The 25,847-nt window shown below is 41.3% G+C and overlaps 1 protein-coding gene across 4 annotated transcripts; it reads left to right on the forward strand.

Moving 5' to 3' along the window:
- Positions 1-4,405: 4,405 nt before the first annotated feature.
- LOC125157623 (endogenous retrovirus group S71 member 1 Env polyprotein-like) lies at positions 4,406-12,470 on the forward strand. 4 transcript variants are annotated; one of them, XM_047844534.1, is made up of 2 exons: positions 4,406-5,851; positions 10,020-12,470. In XM_047844534.1, the coding sequence occupies exon 2, from the start codon at positions 10,528-10,530 to the stop codon at positions 11,902-11,904; it is 1,377 nt and encodes a 458-aa protein (XP_047700490.1). In that variant the 5' UTR covers positions 4,406-5,851; positions 10,020-10,527; the 3' UTR covers positions 11,905-12,470. The 4 variants fall into 3 exon arrangements, with proteins under 4 accessions (XP_047700490.1, XP_047700492.1, XP_047700491.1 ...); XM_047844535.1 differs by having other exon boundaries at positions 4,406-4,679; XM_047844533.1 differs by lacking the exon at positions 4,406-5,851 and adding an exon at positions 8,863-8,942.
- Positions 12,471-25,847: the final 13,377 nt, after the last annotated feature.

Below are 25,847 nucleotides of genomic sequence, written 5' to 3' on the forward strand. Positions count from 1 at the left end.
CTTTTGGAGGTTTTCCAGACTTTTTCCTGTGGTTGATTTCAAGCTTCATAGCATTGTGGTCTGAAAGTATGCATGGTATAATTTCAATTCTTGTAAATTTATGAAGGGCTGTTTTGTGACCCAGTATATGATCTATCTTGGAGAATGTTCCATGTGTACTCGAGAAGAAAGTATATTCTGTTGCTTTGGGATGCAGAGTTCTAAATAGATCTGTCAAGTCCATCTGATCCAATGTATCCTTCAGGGACCTTATTTCTTCATTGACTGTGTGTCTAGATGATCTATCCATTTCTGTAAGTGGGTGTTAAAGTCCCCTGCAATTACCACATTCTTATCAATAAGGTTGATTATGTTTATGAGTAATTGTTTTATATATTTGGGGGCTCCCGTATTCAGCGCATAGACATTTATCATTGTTAGCTCTTCCTGATGGATAGACCCTGTAATTTTTATATAATTCCCTTCTTCATCTCTTGTTACAGCCTTTAATTGAAAGTCTAGTTTGTCTGATATAAGTATGGCTACTCCAGCTTTCTTTTGGCTTCCAGTCGCATGATAGATAGTTCTCCATCCCCTCACTCTCAATCTAAAGGTGTCCTCAGGTCTAAAATGAGTCTCTTGTAGACAGAAAATAGATGGGTATTGTTTTTTATCCATTCTGATACCCTATGTCTTTTGGTTGGCGCATTTAATCCATTTACATTCAGTGTTATTATAGAAAGATACGGGTTTAGAGTCATTGTGATGTCTGTATGTTTTATGCTTGTAGCAATGTCTCTGGTACTTTGTCTCACAGGATCCCCCTTAGGATCTCTTGTAGGGCTGGTTTAGTGGTGACAAATTCCTTCAGTTTTTGTTTGTTTGGGAAGACCTTTATCTCTCCTTCTATTCTAAATGACAGACTTGCTGGATAAAGGATTCTCGGCTGCATATTTTTTCTGTTCAACACATTGAAGATTTCCTGCCATTCCTTTCTGGCCTGCCAATTTTCAAAAGAGAGATCAGTCACGAGTCTTATAGGTCTCCCTTTATATGTTAGGGCATGTTTATCCCTTGTTGCTTCAGAATTTTCTCTTTATCCTTGTATTTTACCAGTTTCACTATGATATGTTGTGCAGAAGATCAATTCAAGTTATGTCTGAAGGGAGTTCTCTGTGCCTCTTGGATTTCAATGCCTTTTTCCTTCCCCAGATCCGGGAAGTTCTCAGCTATTATTTCTTCAAGTACCCCTTCAGCACTTTTCCCTCTCTCTTCCTCCTCTGGAATACCAATTATGCATATATTATTTCTTTTTAGCGTATCACTTAGTTCTTCAATTTTCCCCTCATACTCCTGGATTTTTTTTTATCTCTCTTTTTCTCAGCTTCCTCTTTTTCCATAACTTTATCTTCTAATTCACCTATTCTCTCCTCTGCCTCTTCAATCCGAGCCGTGGTCGTTTCCATTTTGTTTTGCATTTCGTTTAAAGCGTTTTTCAGCTCCTTGTGACTGTTCCTTAGTCCCTTGATCTCTGTAGCAAGAGACTCTCTGCTGTTCTCTATACTGTTTTCAAGCGCAGCGATTAATTTTATGACTATTATTCTAAATTCACTTTCTGTTATATTATTTAAATCCTTTTTGATCAGTTCATTAGCTGTTGTTATTTCCTGGAGATTCTTTTGAGGGTAATTCTTCTGTTTGGTCATTTTGGATAGTCCCTGGGTGGGTGCGGACCTGCAGGACACTTCCCCTGTGCTGTGGTGTATAACTGGAGTTGGTGGGCAGGGCCGCAGTCAGACCTGATGTCTGCCCCCAGCCCACCACTGGGGCCACAGTCAGACTGGTGTGTGCCTTCTCTTCCCCTCTCCTAGGGGCGGGATTCACTGTGGGGTGGCGTGGCCCTTCTGGGCTACTTGCACACTTCCAGGCTTGTGGTGCTGGGGATCTGGCGTATTAGCTGGGGTGGGTAGGCAAGGTGCATGGGGGCAGGAGGGGCAGGCTTAGCTCGCTTCTCCTTAGGTGATCTACTTCAGGAGGGGCCCTGTGGCAGCGGGAGGGAGTCAGACCCGATTCCTGTGGGTTGGCTCCGCAGAAGCACAGCGTTGGGTGTTTGAGCAAAGGGAGCAAGTTCCCTGGCAGGAACTGGTTCCCTTTGGGATTTTGGCTGGAGGATGGGCGAGGGAGATGGTGCTGGCGAGCGCCTTTTTTCCCCACCAAACTGATCTCTGTCTTCTGGGGGCTCAGCAACTCTCTCTCCCTTTGTCTTCCAGCCTTCCCGCCTTTGGAGCAGAGCTGTTAACTTATGACCTCCCAGATGCTAATTCGCGCTTGCTGTCAGAACACACTCCGTCGGGCCCCTCTGCTTTTGCAAGCCAAACTCAGGTGCTCTGCTTGGCCGGCAAGCTGCCCCTCTGCCCCGGCTCCCTCCCACCAGTCCGTGCAGTGCACACCGCCTCTCCCCCCTTCCTACCCTCTTCCGTGGGCCTCTCGTCTTCGCTTGGCTCTGGAGACTCTGTTCTGCTAGTCTTCTGGTGGTTTTCTGGGTTATTTAGGCAGGTGTAGGTGGAATCTAAGTGATCAGCAGGACGTGCGGTGAGCCCAGCGTCCTCCTACGCTGCCATCTTCCCTCCCTCTCTCCAATAGGTGATTCTTAATGAAAATTTTAGTTTACAAGTGGACTAATGATATGTATCTTTGTGTCTGCATGTTCTCTCCCTATATAGACTGGAAAAATCCTAATGATAAGGTTCCTTGCTGCACAGTAAGCCATAGCTCTTATAAGTTATGATTCTTACGGGTTATGTCAATGACCCTAACATACTCATCACTCCTACCAAAAGTAATTAAATGCTTAAATTTTCTTCTTAATGCACCACTTTCTGGGCTGTATACTGTCAGTCCACTCCCTCTTTGTTTACTAATTTTTCTATAGTCTATGCCCAATATAGTTTTTTTAAGTTTCAAGTTTCTTGGATTCCATTCTACTCCTTAAACATTTCGCTCTTGTCATTTATATAGACCTATGTATTGCTAAGTTACCTCAGATACAAATTTCTAAACATGAGTGCAAATATAGTGTACATTGTAAACCATGGTATGCTATATAATAGCATCTTATATCTAAATAATTCATGATAAAATTGTTAAACTGAACTTAACATATGTTAGGGGCATTATAAAATGACTTTATAAGTTTAGAAAGAGATAGAACTAAATTATCTAAGTTCTTATGGTCACTAATTTAAAAATATTATAATATGTTAAAGACATAAAGAATATATACAGAGGGCTTGCTGTCCAGTACCAGCTGCATCCATAGCCCTGGCTCCACCAGCACTAAGAAATAGACCAATTTTGACAAGATGTAGTGCTGTAGTGTGCCTGATGGGATACGTTCAGTCATGACATCTGAATTTTCCAAAATGCCTTGCTCAGAAGCTTCCAAACCTTGTGGAAGTGTATTTTCATTCAAATAACATAGTGGTGGTTCCAGAAGCCACTGGGTCCCCTGTAAAGCTCCAATGTTTGGATCTTAGTGACAATGCCTTAAACATTACTTGCCCAAAATTTTGTCATAGAGCTTTGTGTCATTTTTGATTAGCTAATAACCAACTGCAACACCTACCTCTAGTACTCACTGTGAACCCAAATCATCTGCGGTGTGTGCCTCACCATCTCTTCCAGTTGCCTAGTCTCAATGAGCTCTTTATGGCTGGAAGCCATCTTGCATGTTTGCCACTTGGCAGGGACAACAAGAACAAAAATAAGCAAATGGGACTACATCAAACTAAACAGCTTCTGCGCAGTTAAGGAAAAAAACGAAACCAAAAAGCAACCTACTGAGTGGGAGAAGATATTTGCAAATGATGTATCCAATAAGAGGCTAACATCCAAAATATATAAAGAACTCATAAAACTCAAATCAAATTAGTCAGTCAGAGAAAGACGAATATATGACTTCACTCATATGAGGACTTTAAGAGACAAAACAGATGAACATAACAGAAGGGAAACAAAACTAATATAAAAACAAGGAGGGGGACAAAACATAAGGGACTCATAAATATGGAGAACAAACAGAGGGTGTAAGGGTTAAATTGTAGTGTAGGGCTAATGCTTAGCTTGAAAAATAACAGCTTTGTGTTGACATTGAAGGTTAAGAGATAACAGCCTTGCTTTACTCTTATAAATTATGCCTCATACTCTTGTAAATTAGACTTCACCAATTAAGGAAACAAAAGTTCAAAGAAAAGAGCATCAGAGGCAGGGTCAAGGAGATCCACTGGTTGCAACTTAGAGGCAGAAAGTCTAAAGTAAACACTTCATTAGGCAACTGTTTCTAACTCATCTGGAAACTGTTTCTTTGTTCTGTTCTCAGGTGATGATAAAACGATGTGATCGGTTATAAAAACTCTGTACCCCGGCTGTTTGAGGCCGCACTCTTATCAAGAGTGTTGGTCCCGATCGGTCGGCCTTGCCTCTCATTGTAATAAACTTTGTTGTGACTGTCACTGGTGCCCGTAGCATTCTGTTTCAGGAGTCGTGTGGGTGCAACATTTGGTGCATTGGCCGGGAAAGTTAAAGGTCTGAAACAGGGCCCTTTCCTTGGATTGTTCCGTGGGAAAGTTAAAGGTCTGAAACAGGGCCCTTTCTGCGGATTGCTCTGCCGACCCCTGGGAAGAAGCTCGGGATTGGGAGAGGTAAGGAATTCTTGGGGCGCGCCATTTGGATGACTCAGGAGGGTCTGCTGGATGCGGCTATAGACCCAGAGTCAGGGATCCTACCGGGACGCTGGTGGACCCCATTTGGTTTGGTTTTTGTCAAGAAGGATCCTATTTTCAGGTGGCTGCCACGGCCTACTGGCCTAGAGATCTCAAACTTGTGTTTTCTTCGTGTCTTAATTGTCTTCTTCCTGTTGACTGTCTGTGCGTCCTTGTCAGTTCTGCCTATCTTTGTCATGGGTCAAAATCAGAGTACCCCCACCCCTCTGAGTCTCATACTAACCCATTTCCAGGACTATAGGAGAGCTGCCTCAGTTTTCGGCCTCCACGTTAAGAAGTCAGTCCTTTGAACTCTCTGCGAGGTGGAATGGACCAGCTTTCAGGTGGAATGGCCTCCACAGGGGACCTTTGACCTTACATTGATATATAAGGTTCATGATATTGTCTTTTCTAGGCACGAAGACCAAATCCCATATATTGGAGCATGGAGGACCCTCATCGAAAACCCTCCAGATTGGTTAAAACTTCTCCTTCCCCTTTCCCCTTGCCTCCCTAAAGTACAGGCTTTACCACTCAAAGGCAGCCCATCTGGAGTTCAAAATAAGAATCTTGACGGGACTAAGCGGCTGCCCCCTCTATCACCTGCACCAGAGGAAGAAGAAGAAACTTACCGCCCGCTGCCCTATGGTTCTCGCTCAAAAAATACAAGTCAGGATGCTTCAGCCCGAGTCAGGACACTCCTCTGAGCCCATCTCATACCCAGTCAGGGACTCCCTTTCATCCCCCTCCCACTGCCCTACCCCTTCGTCCAGGGCCACCCCTGCAGGGTGAAGTCCTACCCTTTATGACTTATGTACCCTTCTCCACTAGCAACCTTTATAATTGGAAGCTTCAAAACCCCTCATTCTCAGAGAAACCCCAAGCATTAATTTCTCTTTTTGAAACCATATTGGTGACCCATCAGCCAACCTGGGATGACTGCCAGCAGCTCTTGCAGGTTCTCTTCACCACTGAGGAGCGAGATAAGATCCGTCGTGAGGCCCAGAAATTAGTGATGGGGCCAAACGGGCAACCCACCATGGATCCTGCTGTGCTGGAGGAAGTTTTTCCTTCCTCACATCCTGAGAATTGGGACCCAAACACTCCTCACGGTAGGCAGTCATTAACCCTATTTCGCCAGACTCTACTGGGAGGTCTCCGAGCGGCCGCCCGCCGGCCCACAAACATGTCTAAGGTAACAGAAGTAATTCAGGGAGCTGAGGAAAGCCCCTCAGCCTTCTTAGAAAGGCTCATGGAGGCGTACCGCACCTTTACCCCTATTGACCCTGAGGCACCTGAAAACAGAAGGGCATTAAATCTGGCTTTTGTCTCACAGGCAGCCCCAGACATTCGGAAAAAGTTACAAAAATTAGATGGGTTTGAAGGAAAAAATTTATCTGAGTTAGTTGAAATAGCCCAAAAGGTTTTCAACAATAGGGATTCTCAGGAAGAAAGACAGACAAAAAAATTAAGCAGGGTGGTGGCAGCCGTCCTGGATGCCCGTGAGGGAAGAGGACCCGGAACGCCCAAAGAATTCTGGTCTGAACAAAAGAAAAAAGATAAACAAAAGGTTAAAGTGTCACTAGGAAAAAATCAGTGTGCATGTTGCAAACAAGAGGGACACTGGAAAAAGGATTGCCCCAACTTAGCCCAACGCAAAACTCGGCCACCCCAGGTATCTGTGATGGGAGTCAATTTTGACTGACGGGCCGTGGCTCGGTGGCCCCTTCTGAGCCGTTGGTTACTGTTAATATAGGGGGCCAACCTAAGACCTTCTTGGTGGACACTGGGGCAACCTTTTCAGTTTTAAAACAAGATCCTGGCCCCACCAGGCAAGGGGCAACCCTGGTGCAAGGAGCAACTGGGTCCCAGACTTGTAAATGGACCACTGAACGACAAGTAGATTTAGGCCGTAAAACTGTTACACATTCTTTCCTAATCATGCCTGAATGCCTCTACCCTGGATTACTAGGTAGAGACCTACTGCATAAACTAACGGCTTCTTTGAAATTCACTGAAGGGGGTATGCATATTTAAAGTCGGCCAGGATGGCCCAACAACAGTAATGGTGACTGTGCCACTTGGGGAAGAGGGCCAGCTCACTCCAGTGCCTAATGAAAATGTCCATGCAGTCGATCCCCTCCTTAAAAGCCTCCAGGCGGATTTTCCCCAGGTATGGGCTGAAACCAATCCACCTGGGCTGGCAATTCATCAAGCTCCCATAATAGTGGAACTTAAGGCATCTGCACTTCCGGTAAGACTAAAACAATATCCCATGTCCCGGGAGGCTAGGCAGGGAATCACTATTCACATCAAGCGTTTGTGCGACTCTGGCATTTTGATCCCATGCAAGTTGCCATGGAATACTCCGCTTCTTCCTGTCCGGAAGCCTAATTCATCTGATTTCCGGCCAGTTCAAGACCTAAGAGCAGTAAACGCCAGGGTAATGGACATTCATCCCACTGTACCCAACCCTTATACTCTCCTTAGTCTGCTTCCCCCTTCTCAGGTGTATTATACAGTTCTGGACTTAAAAGATGCCTTCTTTGCCATCCCGCTGGCCCCACAAAGCCAGCCACTATTTGCATTTGAATGGACTGATCCTGAAGAGGGAAAAGCCGGGCAGCTCACCTGGACGTGACTCCCCCAGGGATTTAAAAATTCTCCTACTCTTTTTAATGAAACCCTGCACCAAGATTTAGAGCCATTTCGGATCTCCAACCCACAGGTAACTCTATTACAATATGATGATATCTTGTTGGCGGCCCCTTCTCATTTAGAATGCCTGAATGCCACCAAAGGACTCTTGAGTCTTCTACAAAAACTGGGGTACCGAGTGTCAGCCAGAAAAGCACAGGTCTGTCATACTGCAGTGACCTATCTAGGTTACAACCTTAAAAAAGGTAAGCGCTATCTTGGTGAACAAAGAATTCGGGCTATACTCGATATTCCTCAGCCTAAAACTCGCAAACAAGTCCGCGAGTTCCTTGGGGCGGCAGGCTACTGCAGACTATGGATACCTGGCTTTGCTGAACTGGCAGCCCCTTTGTATGCCACCCTCAAAGGGTCTCCAGAATCCTTCATGTGGGGAGAGACTCAAACTAAAGCCTTCCAAGCCTTACGAGATGCTCTCATGACCCCACCAGCCTTGGCCCTGCCAGATCCCACGAAGCCATTCCATTTGTTTGCAGCCAAAAAAGGGGGGGGTAGCCAAGGGAGTTCTGACTCAGCCCCTAGGACCTTGGCGCCGACCAGTGGCTTATTTATCAAAACGGCTGGATCCAGTCGCTTCCGGGTGGCCCCCATGCATTCGACAAATTGCCGCCACTGCGCTTCTAGTTAAAGATGCAAACTAACCTTGGGGCAAGCATTGTCTGTCACGGGGCCCCATGAAGTGGAAACTTTACTGCGGGCTCCCCCAGAGCGATGGCTGTCAAATGCTCGGATTACCCAATATCAAGCATTGCTACTCGACCAGCCCCGAATACATTTTTGTGCTCCCACAACCTTAAACCCAGCCACTTTGCTGCCTGAAGGGCAGAATCCCCCTCTACACTCTTGCCCAGAAACCTTGGCAACGATCTCGTCCCTCCGCTCTGATCTTACGGACATTCCTTTACATGACCCTGATATCAGCATGTTTTCAGACGGCAGTAGTTTTGTGTTTCAAGGGCAAAGGTATGCCGGTGCTGCGGTGACGACAGACCGTGAAGTTTTATAACAACAGACCCCCCAGGAACTTCAGCCCAACGCGCAGAGCTCATCGCACTAACAAAAGCCCTAAAACTTGGAAGAAACAAGTCAGTTAACATTTATACGGACAGCCGCTATGCTTTTGCAACCGCGCATGTACACGGATCCATTTATCAAGAGCGTGGTCTCCTCACAGCAGAAGGCAAGGCCATCAAAATAAAGCTGAAATTTTAGATCTTCTAGCAGCCATCTGGGAACCTGCAAGGCTGGCAATCATTCACTGCCCAGGACATCAAAAAGGCAACTCCCTAGAGGCAGTCGGAAACCGCCTGGCTGATGCAGCAGCCCGAGAAGCTGCCCTAACTAAAAGTGAAAGTGCCTTGGAGCTACCGATCTTGACAGAGCCCCTGCTTCCACTGGAGCCCAGTTACACTCCTAAAGATTTGGAGTGGATTTCCAGAAAAGGGGGAAGTAAGATGCTGGGACAAATGTGGTTTCAGGATCCTGAAGGTAAGAAACTCTTACCCGCGGCACTTGGGCGGCGCATGGTGGGTCAGCTCCACCAAGGGACTCATCTGGGAAAAACGAAGATGGCGGAATTAGTGCGGAAGAAGTTCAGGGCACAAGGGCTGGGAAAAGAGATTGAAGAGGTGGTTGAAAGGTGTGTAAGTTGCGCCCAAGTGAATCAGGGTGCAAATAGGAAGGTTTCAGAAGCTAAAAGAGATAGAGGAATTGAGCCAGGCCGCTTTTGGGAAGTAGATTTTACTGAGATTAAACCAGGGAAATACGGCTATAAATATTTGCTTGTTTTTGTAGACACCTTCTCCGGTGGGTCGAGGCATTCCCCACTAAATCAGAAACGGCTCAGGCGACAGTTAAGAAATTATTAAATGAGGGGCGCCTGGGTGGCGCAGTCGGTTAAGCGTCCGACTTCAGCCAGGTCATGATCTCTCTGTCCGTGAGTTCGAGCCCCGCGTCAGGCTCTGGGCTGATGGCTCGGAGCCTGGAGCCTGTTTCCGATTCTGTGTCTCCCTCTCTCTCTGCCCCTCTCCCGTTCATGCTCTGTCTCTCTCTGTCCCAAAAATAAATAAAAAAAAAAAAGAAAGAAATTATTAAATGAAATAATCCCTAGATTCGGGCTGCCTCTGAGCATAGGATCGGACAATGGCCCGGCCTTCATGGCGCAGGTGTCCCAGGGTCTAGCCCAGGCATTGGGAATAGATTGGAAATCACGTTGTGCATATAGACCCCAGAGCTCGGGTCAAGTAGAAAGGATGAATCGGACCCTAAAAGAGACCTTAACCAAATTGTCCCTTGAGACAGGCGAAAATTGGGTTGATGTCCTGCCTTTTGCCCTTTTGCGAGCACATTGTACTCCATTTGTCAAGGGATTTTCCCCTTATGAAATTTTATTTGGCAGACCTCCACCTATCCTGCCGAGGCTAGGAGACGATGTAATGGAACAGTTGGAACAGGACCATTTGCTGGCTTCGCTCATGGCCCTGCAACATGTACAGAAGGAAATAACCAGGGCCTTGAGAGAAGCCTTCACTCATCCTCCTGTTCTTCCCCACCCCTTTCAACCAGGAGACTTAGTCTGGGTCAAAAGGCACGAGCCTAAAACCCTGGAGCCGCGCTGGAAAGGACCACACACCGTGATTCTGACTATGCCCACGGCCGTGAAGGTAGATGGTGTCCGAACCTGGATTCATCACTCTCAGGTTAAGAAAAACTGCGTGAAGGCGGGAACAACCCAGACTTATACAGAACCAGATAACAAACAGCAATGGAAGGTTCAAAGGCATCCAGAAGATCCTTTAAAGCTAAGACTGATGCGGGAATAATAATAATTTTCTGGGTTTGTATGGTGATAAGTGTGGGGGACTGTATGGAATTGCATCTCCTATCTTTTTGGCCATAACAATGGGAACTCAGGGACACTGTCACGGGAAAGGTGATAGCATCTAATACCTCTTCCACTGTGCCTTGTTTTTTGTTTGATTTATGCGACTTGGTGGGGGACTCATGGGGGACTTTAGTTACTAATTATAAACAGTCAACGGGCTTCGCTCCTCTGGTCCCCGAAAACCCCTATATGGTTACCTATGGATGTGGACACAGGGATCAAGAACAAAAATTGGCTAACATACCAGGGTTATACAGTTGCCCTGCAGATAGAAAGGTCGAATGTGAAGGAAGAGGCCAATACCATTGTGCAAAATGGGGTTGTGAAACGCTGGCCCCCTGGCTGGCAGGACAGGGCCATGATCCCTTAATCACCCTCCTTAGAACTCCAGACCCCAAATGTAAGACTCAAGGAAAATGTAACCCAACAAAAATATGTTTAAAAAAGGTTTCTAGTTCCAGTACCTTTTCCTCTTCCTGGGACACTGGACACACTTGGGGTCTCAGGATGTATGCTCCAGGAGTTGACAAGGGCATTTCCTTTACTATACAACGGGTTAAAAGAAAAACTCCACCCAATCCGGTAGGGCCAAACAAGGATATAATTTTACACCCCCCACTCTTTCCGACTGTCCCTTCCCAACCTACCTCACAATTGGGTGCCCCCACAAAGTTGGAATTACCAACTACAGGTCATATCCAGAACCCGTTCTCCCCTGAGACGCATTGGCTAGATGCAGTAGATTCTATGTATGCTTGGCTAAATTCATCTCACACTGAGATTGTACAAGATTGTTGGCTGTGTTTAAACCCTAAACCCCCATATTATGTGGGAGTGGCTACAAATGCTAGCATTGGACAAGACATAGAAAAGCATGTCGTGAAATTGCTAAATCCAAGCACGACATTGTGCCCTTGGGGTTCACGACCAATTTTAACCCTAGGAGACCTCCAAGGGCAGGGTTGGTGTATAGTGTCCCAAGAATATAATTGGCAGAACTCCCCTTACAAAAACTCTTGTGCAGAAGTGTATATTCCAAGTAGTTCAGATACTGATAGCGCCCAAAGTATAGCATACCGAGCCCTTACTGGAGCCTGGTTTGCTTGCTCATCAGGAATTACCCCCTGCATTGCAGCCGCATACTTTGGGGTCGGCACCCAAGAGATTTGTATCCTAGTTCATATTCTCCCACAAATATACCTATATAGCGGAGAAGCGGGGAGAGAACATCTACGTCTATTTGAAGGACATTCCAGGGTAAAAAGGGCAGCACCAGTCCTCATTCCACTCCTAGTGGGACTGGGAATTGCGGGATCCACAGCTATTGGAACTGCTGGACTCATTGTGGGGGACCAAAATTTCAAAACTGTAAGCAAGCAAGTGGACCGAGACATAGGCTACTTGGAAACTTCAATTTCTCGGCTAGAACACCAAGTAGACTCTTTAGCCGAGGTTGTATTACAAAACAGAAGAGGGCTTGATTTACTCTTCATGAAGGAAGGGGGCCTCTGCGTGGCCCTCGGAGAAACGTGCTGTTTTTATGCGAACAATTCCGGAGTAATCTGAGACACTCTCAGTTTGGTCAGGGATAATCTTAGGGCCAGGGAACGTGCCAGGGAAGCCAGCAATAATTGGTATCAGAGTTTATTCTCTTGGTCCCCCTGGCTCACATCACTGCTTACAGCCGTAGCTGCGCCACTGCTATTGTTACTTCTCGGGTTAACTATTGGCCCGTGCATTATCAATTGGTTAGTACAATATGTCAAGAAGCGAGTTAGTGAAATAAAAATTATGATGATCAGGTCCAATTATATCCCCTTAGTTCCTAATGATGAATCAAGGGATTGATTCACTGACAAGAAAAGGGGGAAATGTAAGGGTTAAATTGTAGTGTAGGGCTAATGCTTAGCTTGAAAAATAACAGCTTTGTGTTGACATTGAAGGTTAAGAGATAACAGCCTTGCTTTACTCTTATAAATTATGCCTCATACTCTTGTAAATTAGACTTCACCAATTAAGGAAACAAAGGTTCAAAGAAAAGAGCATCAGAGGCAGGGTCAAGGAGATCCACTGGTTGCAACTTAGAGGCAGAAAGTCTAAAGTAAACACCTCATTAGGCAACTGTTTCTAACTCATCTGGAAACTGTTTCTTTGTTCTGTTCTCAGGTGATGATAAAACGATGTGATCGGTTATAAAAACTCTGTACCCCGGCTGTTTGAGGCCGCACTCTTATCAAGAGTGTTGGTCCCGATCGGTCGGCCTTGCCTCTCATTGTAATAAACTTTGTTGTGACTGTCACTGGTGCCCGTAGCATTCTGTTTCAGGAGTCGTGTGGATGCAACAAGGGTTACTGGAGGGGGTGTGGGAGGAGGGATGGGCTAAATGGGTAAGGGGAATTAAAGAATCTACTCCTGAAATCATCGTTGCACTACATACTAATTTGGAGTAAATTAAAAAATAAAATTAAACAAAAGACAGTAAAATTAATTAATTAATTAATTAATTAAAAAATGGACAGAGGACCTGAATAGACTTTTCCAAGGAAGACATACACATGGTCAACAGACACATGAAAAGATGTTCAACATTACTAACCATCAGGGAAATACAAGTCAAAACCACAATTTGATATATTACCTCACCTATCAGAATGGCGAGGATGTGGAGAAAAAAGATCCTTCATATACTGTTGGTGGGAATACAAATTGGTGCAATCACTATGGAAGACAGTATGGAGGTTTCTCAAAAAATTAAAAATAGAACTATATTACGACCCAGCAACTCCACTTCTAAATATTTATCCAAAGAAAATGAAAACACTAATTCAAAAAGGCATATGTACCCCTAAATTTATTGCAGCATTATTTACAGTAGTTAAGATATAGGAGCCACCTAAATGTCCATTGATATATAAATGAATGAGGAAGATGTAGTATATGCATACAATGGAATATTAGTCATAAATAATGAAATCTTGCTATTTGCAACATTGATGGACCTAGAGGGTATTATACTAAGTGAAATAAGTCAAATAGAGAAATTATGTATGACTTCACTTATATGTAGAATCTAAAAAACAAGACAAACTAACAATCTAACAAACTTACAAACTAGGAGTTTTGGTCATAGATGCAGAGAACATAGCTATAGAGAACAAACTCAAACAATGGTTGCCTGAGTGGAGGGGGTAGAAGGGCGCATGAAATAGGCAAAGGGGATTAAGGGGTGCATTCTTCCAGTTATAAAATCAATAATGAACAGTGATGTAATGTATAGCATAGAGAATATAGAGATAAAAGGTATAGATGTGAAATTTAGAAAAATAAATAGTATGAGAGCTAGATCTTTGAGCAGGATTTTGCCAGCTAAGTTTTTAATTTGGTTTTGGATCTCAAAGTTTTTAAAATAGAGACAAGAATGTGCAGTACTAGGGAAATCTGGAAGATGTTGTTAGCTGACTTTAAAGCAAAAATCTGGAGTTTCTACCAGTCATAGCTTTCAATAAAGTTCTTCAGTTTTGGGGGAGGGGAGAAAAAAATCAGGTATAAGTCTGGCTAGGCAACAGATCAAGATGAAATGCAGAATGAAGACATTGTGCTCTCCTTCATGCTGGCTATTACAGCACTGGAAGACATGCTGTTGTAATTCCTGAGCCTGTGCTTGATGGTCGGCATGAAGTCTCCTTCACTAGGACCTTCTCTGAGGGATCTCTTGGTATTTCTTGAGATTACTACTGTAAATCTCTAAGTCAGAGCTACCTCACCAGTTTTTTGATCTTTTAAAGGAAGCACAGGGATATTTTGTTCATGTGTCTCCTTGGCAGTGTCTCCTGACATCATACCTGGATGTTTGGGCACAGCACCTATCCTCTGGCACTCACAGCATCCATGCAGCTTGTTATGTAGTATCACCTCTTACATTATGTGGGAGTTCCCTGCTGATATTGAAATGACGTGTTTTGAAAGACTAACATCATGGTGAACCAGGCCAACGTGTTTTTAAATTCCAGCTCTGCCATTCGATAGCTGTGTGATTTGGGGCTTATAAAGGTTATTTAATTTGTCTAAATCTCAGTAACAGGGTGAAATTAATACTAATTCATAGCACTATTGTGAAAACTAAATAAGGTCCATTTAAAATACTTCTATCAGGGGCGCCTGGGTGGCGCAGTCGGTTAAGCGTCCGACTTCAGCCAGGTCATGATCTCTCTGTCCGTGAGTTCGAGCCCCGCGTCAGGCTCTGGGCTGATGGCTCGGAGCCTGGAGCCTGTTTCCGATTCTGTGTCTCCCTCTCTCTCTGCCCCTCCGCTGTTCATGCTCTGCCTCTCTCTGTCCCAAAAATAAATTTAAAAAAAAAGTTGAAAAAAAATTAAAAAAAAATACTTCTATCACTCATAAATAAGTCATAGACATGGAGTCAATGTGAATTATTTTTATTGTTTCACTAGACTGTTAGAAAAGGTTGGGACTATGTGTGTCTTCACTTTTGTACCCTAAGCATGTAGCACAATGTCTAGCTTATTGCTCATAATAATTGGTTTGTTACCTGAACTATTTAATAGAAATAGAGATGCTGATGCTTGAATATTTATGCCCAACAGAAAAGGAAGCCAGCATTCAAATTCATTAAAATCAATTTATTTTAATTTTTAAAAAATGTATGCAGAATTGTACAATGTAACCCATGCACCCACCATCCAGCCTAATAAGTTAAGCTATATTTATGTTAATGTTTTGTGTTCTTTGAATCATTATTATGGTTCTGCAATTTTTTAGTAACTCAGTGTGGGACTTTATTCTCTGAAAAACAAATAAGACATACACACACAGAGCAGAAGCATGAGCCATGCAGCATACATGTGAAAGTTCCTTCCTAAATCAATGCATTTTAATTTTATTGTTTTTTCTTTAAATTTTTTGAGTATAGTTGACACACAGTTACATTAGTTTCAGTTGTAAAACATAGTGATTCAAAAAGTTTTTACATTTTGTTATGTTCACCACAAGTGTAGCTACCATCTGTCACCATACAACACTATTATGATATCATTGACTATATTCCTTATGCTGTGCTTTTTATTGCCATGACTTATTCATTCCATAACTGGAAACCTTTATCTCCCACTTCCCTTCACCCATTTTGACCATTCCCCCCACCCTCCTCCACCTGGCAACCTTTACTTAGCTCTTTGTATTTATAGGTTTGATTCTGCTTTTTGTTTGTTTACTCAATTGTCTTTTTTTAGATTCCTCATATTAGTAAAATCATATGGTATTTGTTATTCTCAGTCCAAAACAATGAATTTTTAGGAGTGAGTTTAGAAGTCCAATGCACTATCCATTGCGCTATGGAGACTAGGAGTGAGTTTAAAGCAATGACAGTCAACAATCATGTCCACTAAGAAACCAGTTCTTGTCAACAAAGCCAAATTTGGCAACTTTGCCACCTGAAGATTCAGTCAGCCTAAAGTGGAATGCAATATTCCAATTCCAACTAAGCTGTGTTAAAAGGGGCCTACCCATTTTATCCCTTTATTTCAGTGTATATTCTCAATCAACACCAAGAATTATCCCACATATTTTTAAAAGATAAGAAAATTAAAATACAGAAAATAAAAATAAAGGCCACATTTCTTTTTTAATTTTTTATTGTTTATTTCTGAGAGAAACAGAGAGAGACAGAGCACAAGTGGGGGAGGGACAGAGAGAGGGAGACACAGAATCTAAAGCAGGCTCCAGGCTCTGAGCTGTCAGCACAGAGCCTTATGTGGAGCTCAAACTCATGAACCATGAGATCATGACCTGAGCTGAAGTGACACTTAACCAGCTGAGCCACCCAGGCACCCCCAAATGTCATATTTCTTTTTTTATATGAAATTTATTGTCAAAATGGTTTCCATACAACACCCAGTGCTCATCCCAACAGGTGCTCTCCTCAATACCCCTCACCCACCCTCCTCTCCCTCCCACCCCCATCAACCCTCAGTTTGTTCTCAGTTTTTAAGAGTCTCTTATATTTTGGCTCCCTCCCTCTTTAACCTTTTGTTTTCCTTCTCCTCCCCCATGGTCTTCTGTTAAGTTTCTCAGGATCCACATAGGAGTGAAAACATATGGTATCTATATTTCTCTGTATGACTTATTTCACTTAGCATCACACTCTCCAGTTCCATCCACGTTGCTACAAAAGGCCATATTTCATTCTTTGTCAGTGCCACGTAGTATTCCATTGTCATATTTCTTTAATTAGCAGAACTCAACATTTTTCACACCTATTCTTTTGCCTGGCAGTCTGACAAACTTAGTTATTCTTCCCTGAATTTCATTGTAACCAATAATAGCATAGTCTTTTCACCTTTCATTTTAATTATATTTATTTAGTTTTGAATATCTCACACATTCACATGACTTAAGATTTTAAATGTAGCAAAGGGTACATATTTTATCATTTATTAAAACTGTGGTGAAAAAAACTTCAGTGAAATAACTATCAGTTGTAAATATTAATTTTAATTTGCTTCTAACTAAATCAAATATAAATATTTCCTTAAATATGACCATTCCAAATGCACTGTCATACAGTTCCTAGTGTATTGTATTTATTTAAGACACTAGTGACTTTGAAAACAAAATGGTACAAATTAACAAAACACAAGATTCCTATGAGGTGGCTAAATTTCACCTGAGATTTAAAACTCCATGCAAACTGGGCGCCTGGGTGGCTCAGTTGGTTAAGCGTCCGACTTTGGCTCAAGTCATGATCTCATGGTTTGTGAATTCAAGCAAGTCCTGTGTGGGGCTCTGGTGCTGACAGCTCAGAGCTTGGAGCCTGCTTTGGATTTTGTGTCTCCCTTTCTCACTGGCCCTCTCTTGCTCATGCTCTTTTTTTTTTCAACGTTTTTTTTTTTTATTTATTTTTGGGACAGAGAGAGACAGAGCATGAACGGGGGAGGGACAGAGAGAGAGGGAGACACAGAATCGGAAACAGGCTCCAGGCTCTGAGCCATCAGCCCAGAGCCTGACGCGGGGCTCGAACTCACGGACCGCGAGATCGTGACCTGGCTGAAGTCGGACGCTTAACCGACTGCGCCACCCAAGCACCCCTCATGCTTTGTCTTTGTCTCTGTCTCTGTCTCTGTCTCTCTCAAAACTAAAATTAAAACATTAAAAATATTTCTAAACTTCCATGCGAACTATAGTAATGTAAAGTTTATCCAATGCTTATGCATGCATGAGTTTGCACATATTATTAGAACAAAGGTACATTACAAGTGGTATGGTATTAAACATTTGAAAATACATAAAACATGGAAGTTGAAACTTTAAGGATAATTCAGTAAATTAGTCTTTAGAAAACAGCCTAATGTGATTTTTCCAATTAAGAAAGTTGCATTTATTCATAATTTATATTTTTTTAAAAATACAGTTCTGGTGGAGATGGTGCCAAATCTCTTCTCACAAGCAGACCAGAGAACACCTATTAAAACTTGCCACATTCAGGCCAGGGACCAAATGCTGCCTGCAGCAGACAAGGAGAGCCTCTGCAGATGATTGGCCTGAAGGACAGACCAACCACAACACAATAGCAGAGTGCACCCAACATACACCAGAGGCATTCCCTGAAGTGGTAAGCCCTAAGCATTACATGACCTCTTCTTCAAAGGCCATTACTTTCAGGAGCTGTAGACAAGACTGGCTTTTCAAACACAGAAAAGAAGACAGAGACTTAGACAAAATGTGAAGATGGAGGAATTTATCCCAAATGAAAGACTAAGATAAGGCCATTGTCAGAGATCTAAGTGAAACAGATATAAGTAACATGCCTTATGGAGAATTTGAAGCAAAAATCATAAGGATATTCACTCGAGAGAAAAATGGAAGACATCAGGGAGTCCCTTACCACAAAGATAAAAGAGTTAAAAAAGAATCAATCAGAGATGAAGAATGCAATAAGTGAGACTAGAAACAGGTCTGACGCAATGAACAGCAGGCTGGACAAAACAGAGGAATGAATTATTGACACAGAAGACAAAATAATGGAAAATAACATAGCAGAACAAAGATAGAAAGAATTATGCACCACAAGACTAGACTTAGGGAATTCAGTGACTCCATCAAACATAATAATATTCGTATTATAGAAGTCCCAGAAGAAGAAGAGAAAAGGGGCCAGAAAATTTATTTGAAGAAATAATAGCTGCAAATTTCCCTAATCTGGGGAAGGGCACAGATATATAGATCCAGGAGGCACAGACAACCCCCACCAAAATCAGCAAAAGAAGGCCAACACTAACATATACTGTAATTAAATTTGCAAAATATAGTGATAAAGAAAAAACGTTAAAAGCAGGAAGACAAAGGAAGTCCCTAACTTACAAGGGAAGACCCATAAGTCTAGCTGGAAATTTCTCAACAGAAATTTGACAAGCCAGAAGAGAGTGACATAATATAGTCAATGTGGTGAATGGGAAAAATCTACTCTATCCAACAAGGCTATCATTTAGAATAGAAGCGGAGATAAAGAGTTTCCCAGACAATCAAAAACTAAGTTCATGACCACTAAACCAACCATGCAAGAAATATTAAAAGGGACTCTTTGAATAGAAAGGAAATACCAAAAGTGACAAAGACAAAAAAGGATCAGGGAAATCTCCATAAACAATGATAAAACAAGTAATAAAATGGCTCTAAATACATATCTATCAATATTACTTTGAATGTAAATGAACTAAATGCTCCAATCAAAAGACATAGGGTGTCAGAATGGATAAAAAAAAAAAGACCCATCTATATGCTGCCTACAAGAGACTCATTTTAGACATAAAGACACATGCAGATTGAAAACGAGGGGGTGAAGAAACATTTATCAAGTAAATGCATGTCAAAAGAAAGCCAGAGTAGCAAAATACTTTTCAGACAAAGTAGAATTTAAAACAAAGCTGTAATAAGAGACAAAGAAGAGCACTATATAATCATAAAGGAGACAGCCCAACAAGAAAATATAATAATTATAAATATTTATGTACCCAACATGAGAGCACTCAAATATATTAAAAAATTAATAACAAATATAAAGGATTTAATTGATAATAGTGCAATAATAGTAGAGGACTTTAACACTCCATTTACATCAATGGACAGATCATCTAAACACAACATCAACAAAGAAACAATGGCTTTGAATGACACACTGGACCAAATGGACTTAACAGATATATTTAGAACATTGCATCCTGAAACAACAGAATATACACTCTTTTCAAGTTCACATGGCACATTATCCAGAACAGATCACATAGTAGGTCACAAAACAGGTCTCAACAAATACAAAAAGATTGACACCACACCATTCACCTTTTCTGATGACAACACTATGAAACTAGAAGTCAACCACAAGAAAAATTTTGGAAAGACCACAAATATATGGAGATTAAACAACATGCTAAAACAATGAAGAAATAAAAAATATATAGAAACAAATGAAAATGAAAACACAGTGGTCCAAAACCTTTGGGATGCAGCAAAAGTGGTCCTAGGAGGGAAGTATATGGCAATACAGGCCTATAAAAAGAAGTAAGTAAAATCTGAAATAAACAGCCTAACCTTCCACCTATAGAAGCTAGAAAAAGAACAACAAACAAAGCCTAAAGTCAGTAGAAGGGAGGAAATAATAATGATCAGAGCAGAAATAAATGATATAGAAAGTAAAAACAAAAAACAAAAAACCAATAGAACAGATCAAGGAAACCAGGGCCTGGTTCTTTGAAAAAACTTAATAACATTGATAAACCTCTGGCCAGACTTATCAAAAAGAAAAGAGAAAGGATCCAAATAAAGAAAATGACAAATGAGAGAGGAGAAATAACAACCAACATCTCAGAAATATAAACATCCATAAGAAAATATGATGAAAAACTATATGTCAACAAATTAGACAACCTAGAAGAAATGGATACATTCATAGAAACACATAAACTACCAAAACTTAAATGGGAAGAAATAGAAAACTTGAACACACTGATAACCAGCAAAGAAATTGAATCAGTAATCAGAAAACTCCCAACAAACAAAAGTTTGGGGCCAGATAACTTCACAAGTGAATTCTACCACACCTTTAAAAAACAGTTAATACCTATTTTTCTGAAACTATTCCAAAAAATAGAAACGGAAGAAAAACTTCCACATTCATTCTATGAGGCTAGCATTACCCTGATACCAAAACCAGATAAAGACTCCACTGAAAAACATAAATATAGGTCAATATTCCCAAAGAACAAGGGTACAAACATTCCCAATAAAAACAGGGAGGGGGACAAAACATAAGAGATGCTTAAATATGGAGAACAAACAGAGGGTTACTGGAGGGGTTGTGGGAGGAGGATGGGGTAAATGAGTAAGAGACATTAAGGAATCTACTCCTGAAATCATTGTCACACTATATGCTAACTAACTTGGATATAAATTTAAATAAATAAATAAATAAATAAATAACAGAATCCAACAGCACATTAAAAGAATCATTCACCACAGGCAAGTGGGATTTATTCCTGAGTTGCAAGTCTGGTTCAATATTCTCAAATCAATCAATGTGATATACCACATTAGTAAAAGAAAAGATAAGAACTATACGATCCTTTCAATAGATGCAGAAAAAGCATTTGGCAAAGTTCAATATCCATTCATGCTAAAAACACTCAACAAAGTGTGGTTAGAGGGAATATACCTCAACATAATAAAAGTCATACATGAAAAAAATCACAGCTAATACTGTTATCAATGGGGAAAAACAGAGATTTTACTCTATGGTCAGGAACGTGACAAGGATGTCCACTCTCACCACTGTTATTTAATATTGTACTTGAAGTCCTAGCCAGAGCAATCATGCAAAACCAAAGAAAAAAATGGCATCCAAATTGGCAAAGAGGAAATCAAACTTTCACTCTTCAAAGATGATATGATACTCTATGTGAAAAATCCAAAGATTCCACCCAAAAACTGCTAGAACTAATACATGAGTTCTGTTAAGTCACAGGACACAAGGTCAATGTACATAAATCTGTTGCATTCTTATGCACAAATAATGAAGCAGGAGAAAGGGAAATTAAAAAATCAACACCATTTACAATTGCACCAAAAACCGTAAGACACCTAGGAATAAACCTAACCAAACACGTGAAAGATCTGTATTCTGAAAACTATAAAACACTAATGAAAGAAATTGAAGAGGACACAAAGAAATGGAAACACATTCCATGCTTATGGATTGGAAGAACAAATATTGCTAAAATGCCTATACTATTCAAAGCAATCTACACACTGAATGCAATCCCTATAATAAGCAATCCTAAAATTTGTGTGGAACCACAAAAGACCCCAAATAACCAAAGCAACCTTGAAAAAGAAAAGCAATGCTGGAGCCATCGCAATTCCAGACTTCAAGTTATATTACAAAGCTGTAGTGATCCAAACATTATGCTGCTGGCACAAAAACAGATACATTGTTCAATAGAACAGAACAGGAAACCGAGAAATAGACCCACGACTATACAGTCAATTAATCCTCGACAAAGCAGGAAATAATATCTAAAGGGAACAGGACAATCTCTTCAACAAATGGTGTTGGGAAAACTGGACAGCAACATGAAGAAGAATTAAACTGGACCACTTCCTTACACCATACCCCAAAATAACTCAAAATATATTAAGACCTAAATGTGAGACCTAAAGCCATAAAAATTTTAGAGAACATAGGTAATGACCTCTTTGACATCAGCCATAGCAACTTCTTGCTAGATATATCTCCTGAGGCAAGGGATACAAAAGCAAAAATAAACTATTGGGACTTCACCAAAATAAAAACTTCTGCACAGCAAAGGAAATACTCAAAAAACTAAAAGGCAATCTGTAGAATGGCAGAAGATATTTGCAAATGACATATCCAGTAAGGGACTAGTATCTAATATATATAAAGAACTCATAAAACTCAACACCCAAAAAACAAATAATACAATTTAAAAATGGGCAAAATACATGAAAAGACATTTTTCCAAAGACATATAGATGGCCGACACACAAAAAGATGCTGAAAATCACTGATCAGGGAAATACAAATCAAAACTACAATGAGGTATCCCCTCACACCTGTCAGACTTGCTCAACACCAACAGCACAAGAAACTACAGGTGTTGGCGATGATGTAGAGAAGGGAAACCCTCTTGCAGTGTTGGTGGGAATGAAAACTGGTGCCCCCACTGTGGAAATCATTATGGAGGTTCCTCAGAAAATTAAAAACAGAACTGTCCTAATATCCAGCAATTGTACTAGTAGGTATTTATTCAAAGAATAAAAAAATACTAATTCAAAGGGATACATGTACCCTGCATGTTCTATGGTAAATGAAATAAGTTAGAAGAAGACAAATACCATATGATTTCACTCACATGTGGGATTTAACAAAATGAGCAAAGGGAAAAAAACAGAGAGAGGCAAACCAAGAGATAGACTCTTAATTATAGTGAACAAACTTATGGTTACCAGAAGGGAGGTGGGTGAGGTTAAATAGGTGATGGGTGAGGTTAAATAGGTTAAATAGGTGATGGGGATTAGGGAGTACACTTGTGATGAACACTGGGTACTGGATGAAGTTTTCAATCGCTATATTGGACACATGAATGTATTACACTCTACACTAACTGGAATTTTTTAATGTTTGTTTATTTATTTATTTATTTATTTAGAGAACACAGGCAGGGGAGGGGCAGGGAGAAAGAGAGACAGAATTCCAAGCAGGCTCTGCACCATCAGTGCAGAGACTGATGCAGGGCTGGAACTCACAAACCGTGAGATCATGACCTAAGCCAATCAAGAGTCGCTGAGCCACTAAGGAGCCCCAACTAACTGGAATTTAAGTAAAAACTTAAAAAAAAATCTTCTCTGATATCCATTATGAAGTACCTTTGAAGAAATTTCACTGTTATCATTTTCCTCAATGTCATATAAAATCACAAATGTGATTCTGACATTTCACTTAGGTATTCATGAGCCTGAATATTACACTGGGTGACCTTGTGCAAGTCACTTTCAACTCTTGCACAGGTCATCTGCACCATTGAAGTATGATGATTCTATGGCACAGGGCAGAATCCACTTCTGACTCAGCGAGCCCAGTGCCCGCTGACTCCTCAGCAGACCCACAGTCACCTCACACCTTGCCTGTCTGCTCTTCATGCCAAACTGCATTGCAGTCCTCTGCCCATCCACAGGCTTCCAGCCACCACAGTTCCCATGCAGTCGTGGCTTCGCTTTCACAGGCATGAACTGCTGGCACTGCACATGCATTTCTGGGCTGCCTCAGCCCACACATGGTGACAGAGATTCTGGAGCCCGCATTCCCAGTCCATGGAGTCTCGTGGTTCTGCAAATTTTGAGTACAGCATAAAGATCATGGATATTGATGTCAGGCCTAGGTTCTAGTCCACGTTTTACCTTTTAGTTAATTGACCTGGACAAGTCATTTAACCTCCCTGAGTCTCATTTTCCTCATCTGTACTACTGGAGTAAGGATAAGCGCCCATTGTACTAGGTAGTTGTGACAGTTAAATGAGATCATTTTGTTAATTAAGATGCTTTATAACAGTGCCTGGCACCCAATAAATTTAGTTTCTTTTAAAAAATTTTTTTAAATGTTTATTTATTTTTGAGAGAGAGAGAGTGGGGAAGGGGCAGAGAGAGAGGGAAACACAGACTCCGAAGCAGGCTCCAGGCTCTGAGCTGTCAGCACAGAGCCTGACACAGGGCCCAAACCCATGAACCGTGAGATCATGACCTGAGCCAAGTTGGATGATTAACCGACTGAGCCACCCAGGTGTCCCTTAATTTAGTTTCTATTGCCATTTTTGTGTCATCCCAAGCAGTGGAAGGGAAACAGAAGTAAAACATAGTTCTTGTCTTCAAGGAGCTTGTCAAAACTTAAGAAGGATAAAGTGGATACACAAATAGCTACTCTAAGAGCTATAATATGATAAATGCCATAGGGGTACAGTTACCAAAATTCTCTGAGTTCAAAGACTTGAAATGTAGTAGCTGATGTCAGAATTTTGTATCTAATTGTTACATGTGTGATTTTGTTACGCTGATGTCTGGAAATACAGCGTTAAACCAAAGAGGGCAAGTATGCTACCACCCCCTTTCCTATATCCATTGGCAGACACTACTACTTTAAGATAGAGCCTTAAAATTTTTGACATACTGATTCAGATATCATTACTAATCAATTGAAATTGTCCTTGAAATAAAGTATGGTACCTAAAGTATGATGCTCCTGGGAGGACAGCAAGAAGGGGACGTAAGCTCGTTGTACCAAATAGTAGAGATAAAAGAGAAAAGTATCAATTTTGAAGAAAATTATCACTGGTGAATGAGACAAATTATATTAAATTGTAATATATGATTCATAGTAAAAGTCATAGAGTTGGAGCTTAAAGTGGATAGAATTTTAGCTGTTGGAATTGTAAGCATCAGGGAGGTTTGAAGCTAAATTTGGAGGGACAATCTAAAGAAATCTTGAACTGAGTGCATGCCAAAGAGCAATGACAGAATACAGTAGATTATAACAAGGAAGTTTTGTTAACATGTTCACTCCCTCTACGTGATTGTGGTATCTAAAAGCCAAGGAATTATATATATATATATATATATATATATATATATATTTTTTTTTTTAAATCCCAGATCTAAATACAGAGTACAAAACATTGAATGAGTGAATGAATGAATGAGGGAATGTTTGGTGATCACCAAGCAAGTAGATGTAAACAATTTATTTAAGAATGAGTTGAAAATACTACCCTAAAAGAGATTAGATCGGGACTAAAGAGAAGTAATGAAAACTGAGTCCATTGAGCAAATCATATCCTCTTTTTCCTGAGTTTTCAACAGATAAGTTACCCTAGTGAATATTCATTCTTATCTCAATCTATCCAGAGGTTCTTATTTTTGTCTGCAAGTTACCTTAAACTTGTAAAGTTGTAAAGTTGAACTTACAACCCTGAGATAGAGTGGCACACTCTACTGCCTGAGCCAGCCAGGTACCCCTCATCTTCTGTATTTTTTAAAAATCTCCCCAGGTAACTTGTGCTACTGAGATTGAGAACTACTCGGTTGAGATTAGCTAAAACAAGATGCAGGTGTATTAAATTATCTAATTACAGGGGCACCTGGGTGGCGCAGTCGGTTAAGCGTCCGACTTCAGCCAGGTCACGATCTCGCGGTCCGTGAGTTCGAGCCCCGCGTCAGGCTCTGGGCTGATGGCTCAGAGCCTGGAGCCTGTTTCCGATTCTGTGTCTCCCTCTCTCTCTCTGCCCCTCCCCCGTTCATGCTCTGTCTCTCTCTGTCCCAAAAATAAATAAACGTTGAAAAAAAATAAATTATCTAATTACACAAAAATTCAACATTAAAGGCAGAATTAATTTCTAGTAATTTTCTGTAAGAAATGGAGTATCTCAGTTGTCAAC

Source organism: Prionailurus viverrinus, chromosome X, assembly GCF_022837055.1.
Source record: "Prionailurus viverrinus isolate Anna chromosome X, UM_Priviv_1.0, whole genome shotgun sequence".
Classification (NCBI taxonomy): Eukaryota; Metazoa; Chordata; class Mammalia; order Carnivora; family Felidae; genus Prionailurus; species Prionailurus viverrinus.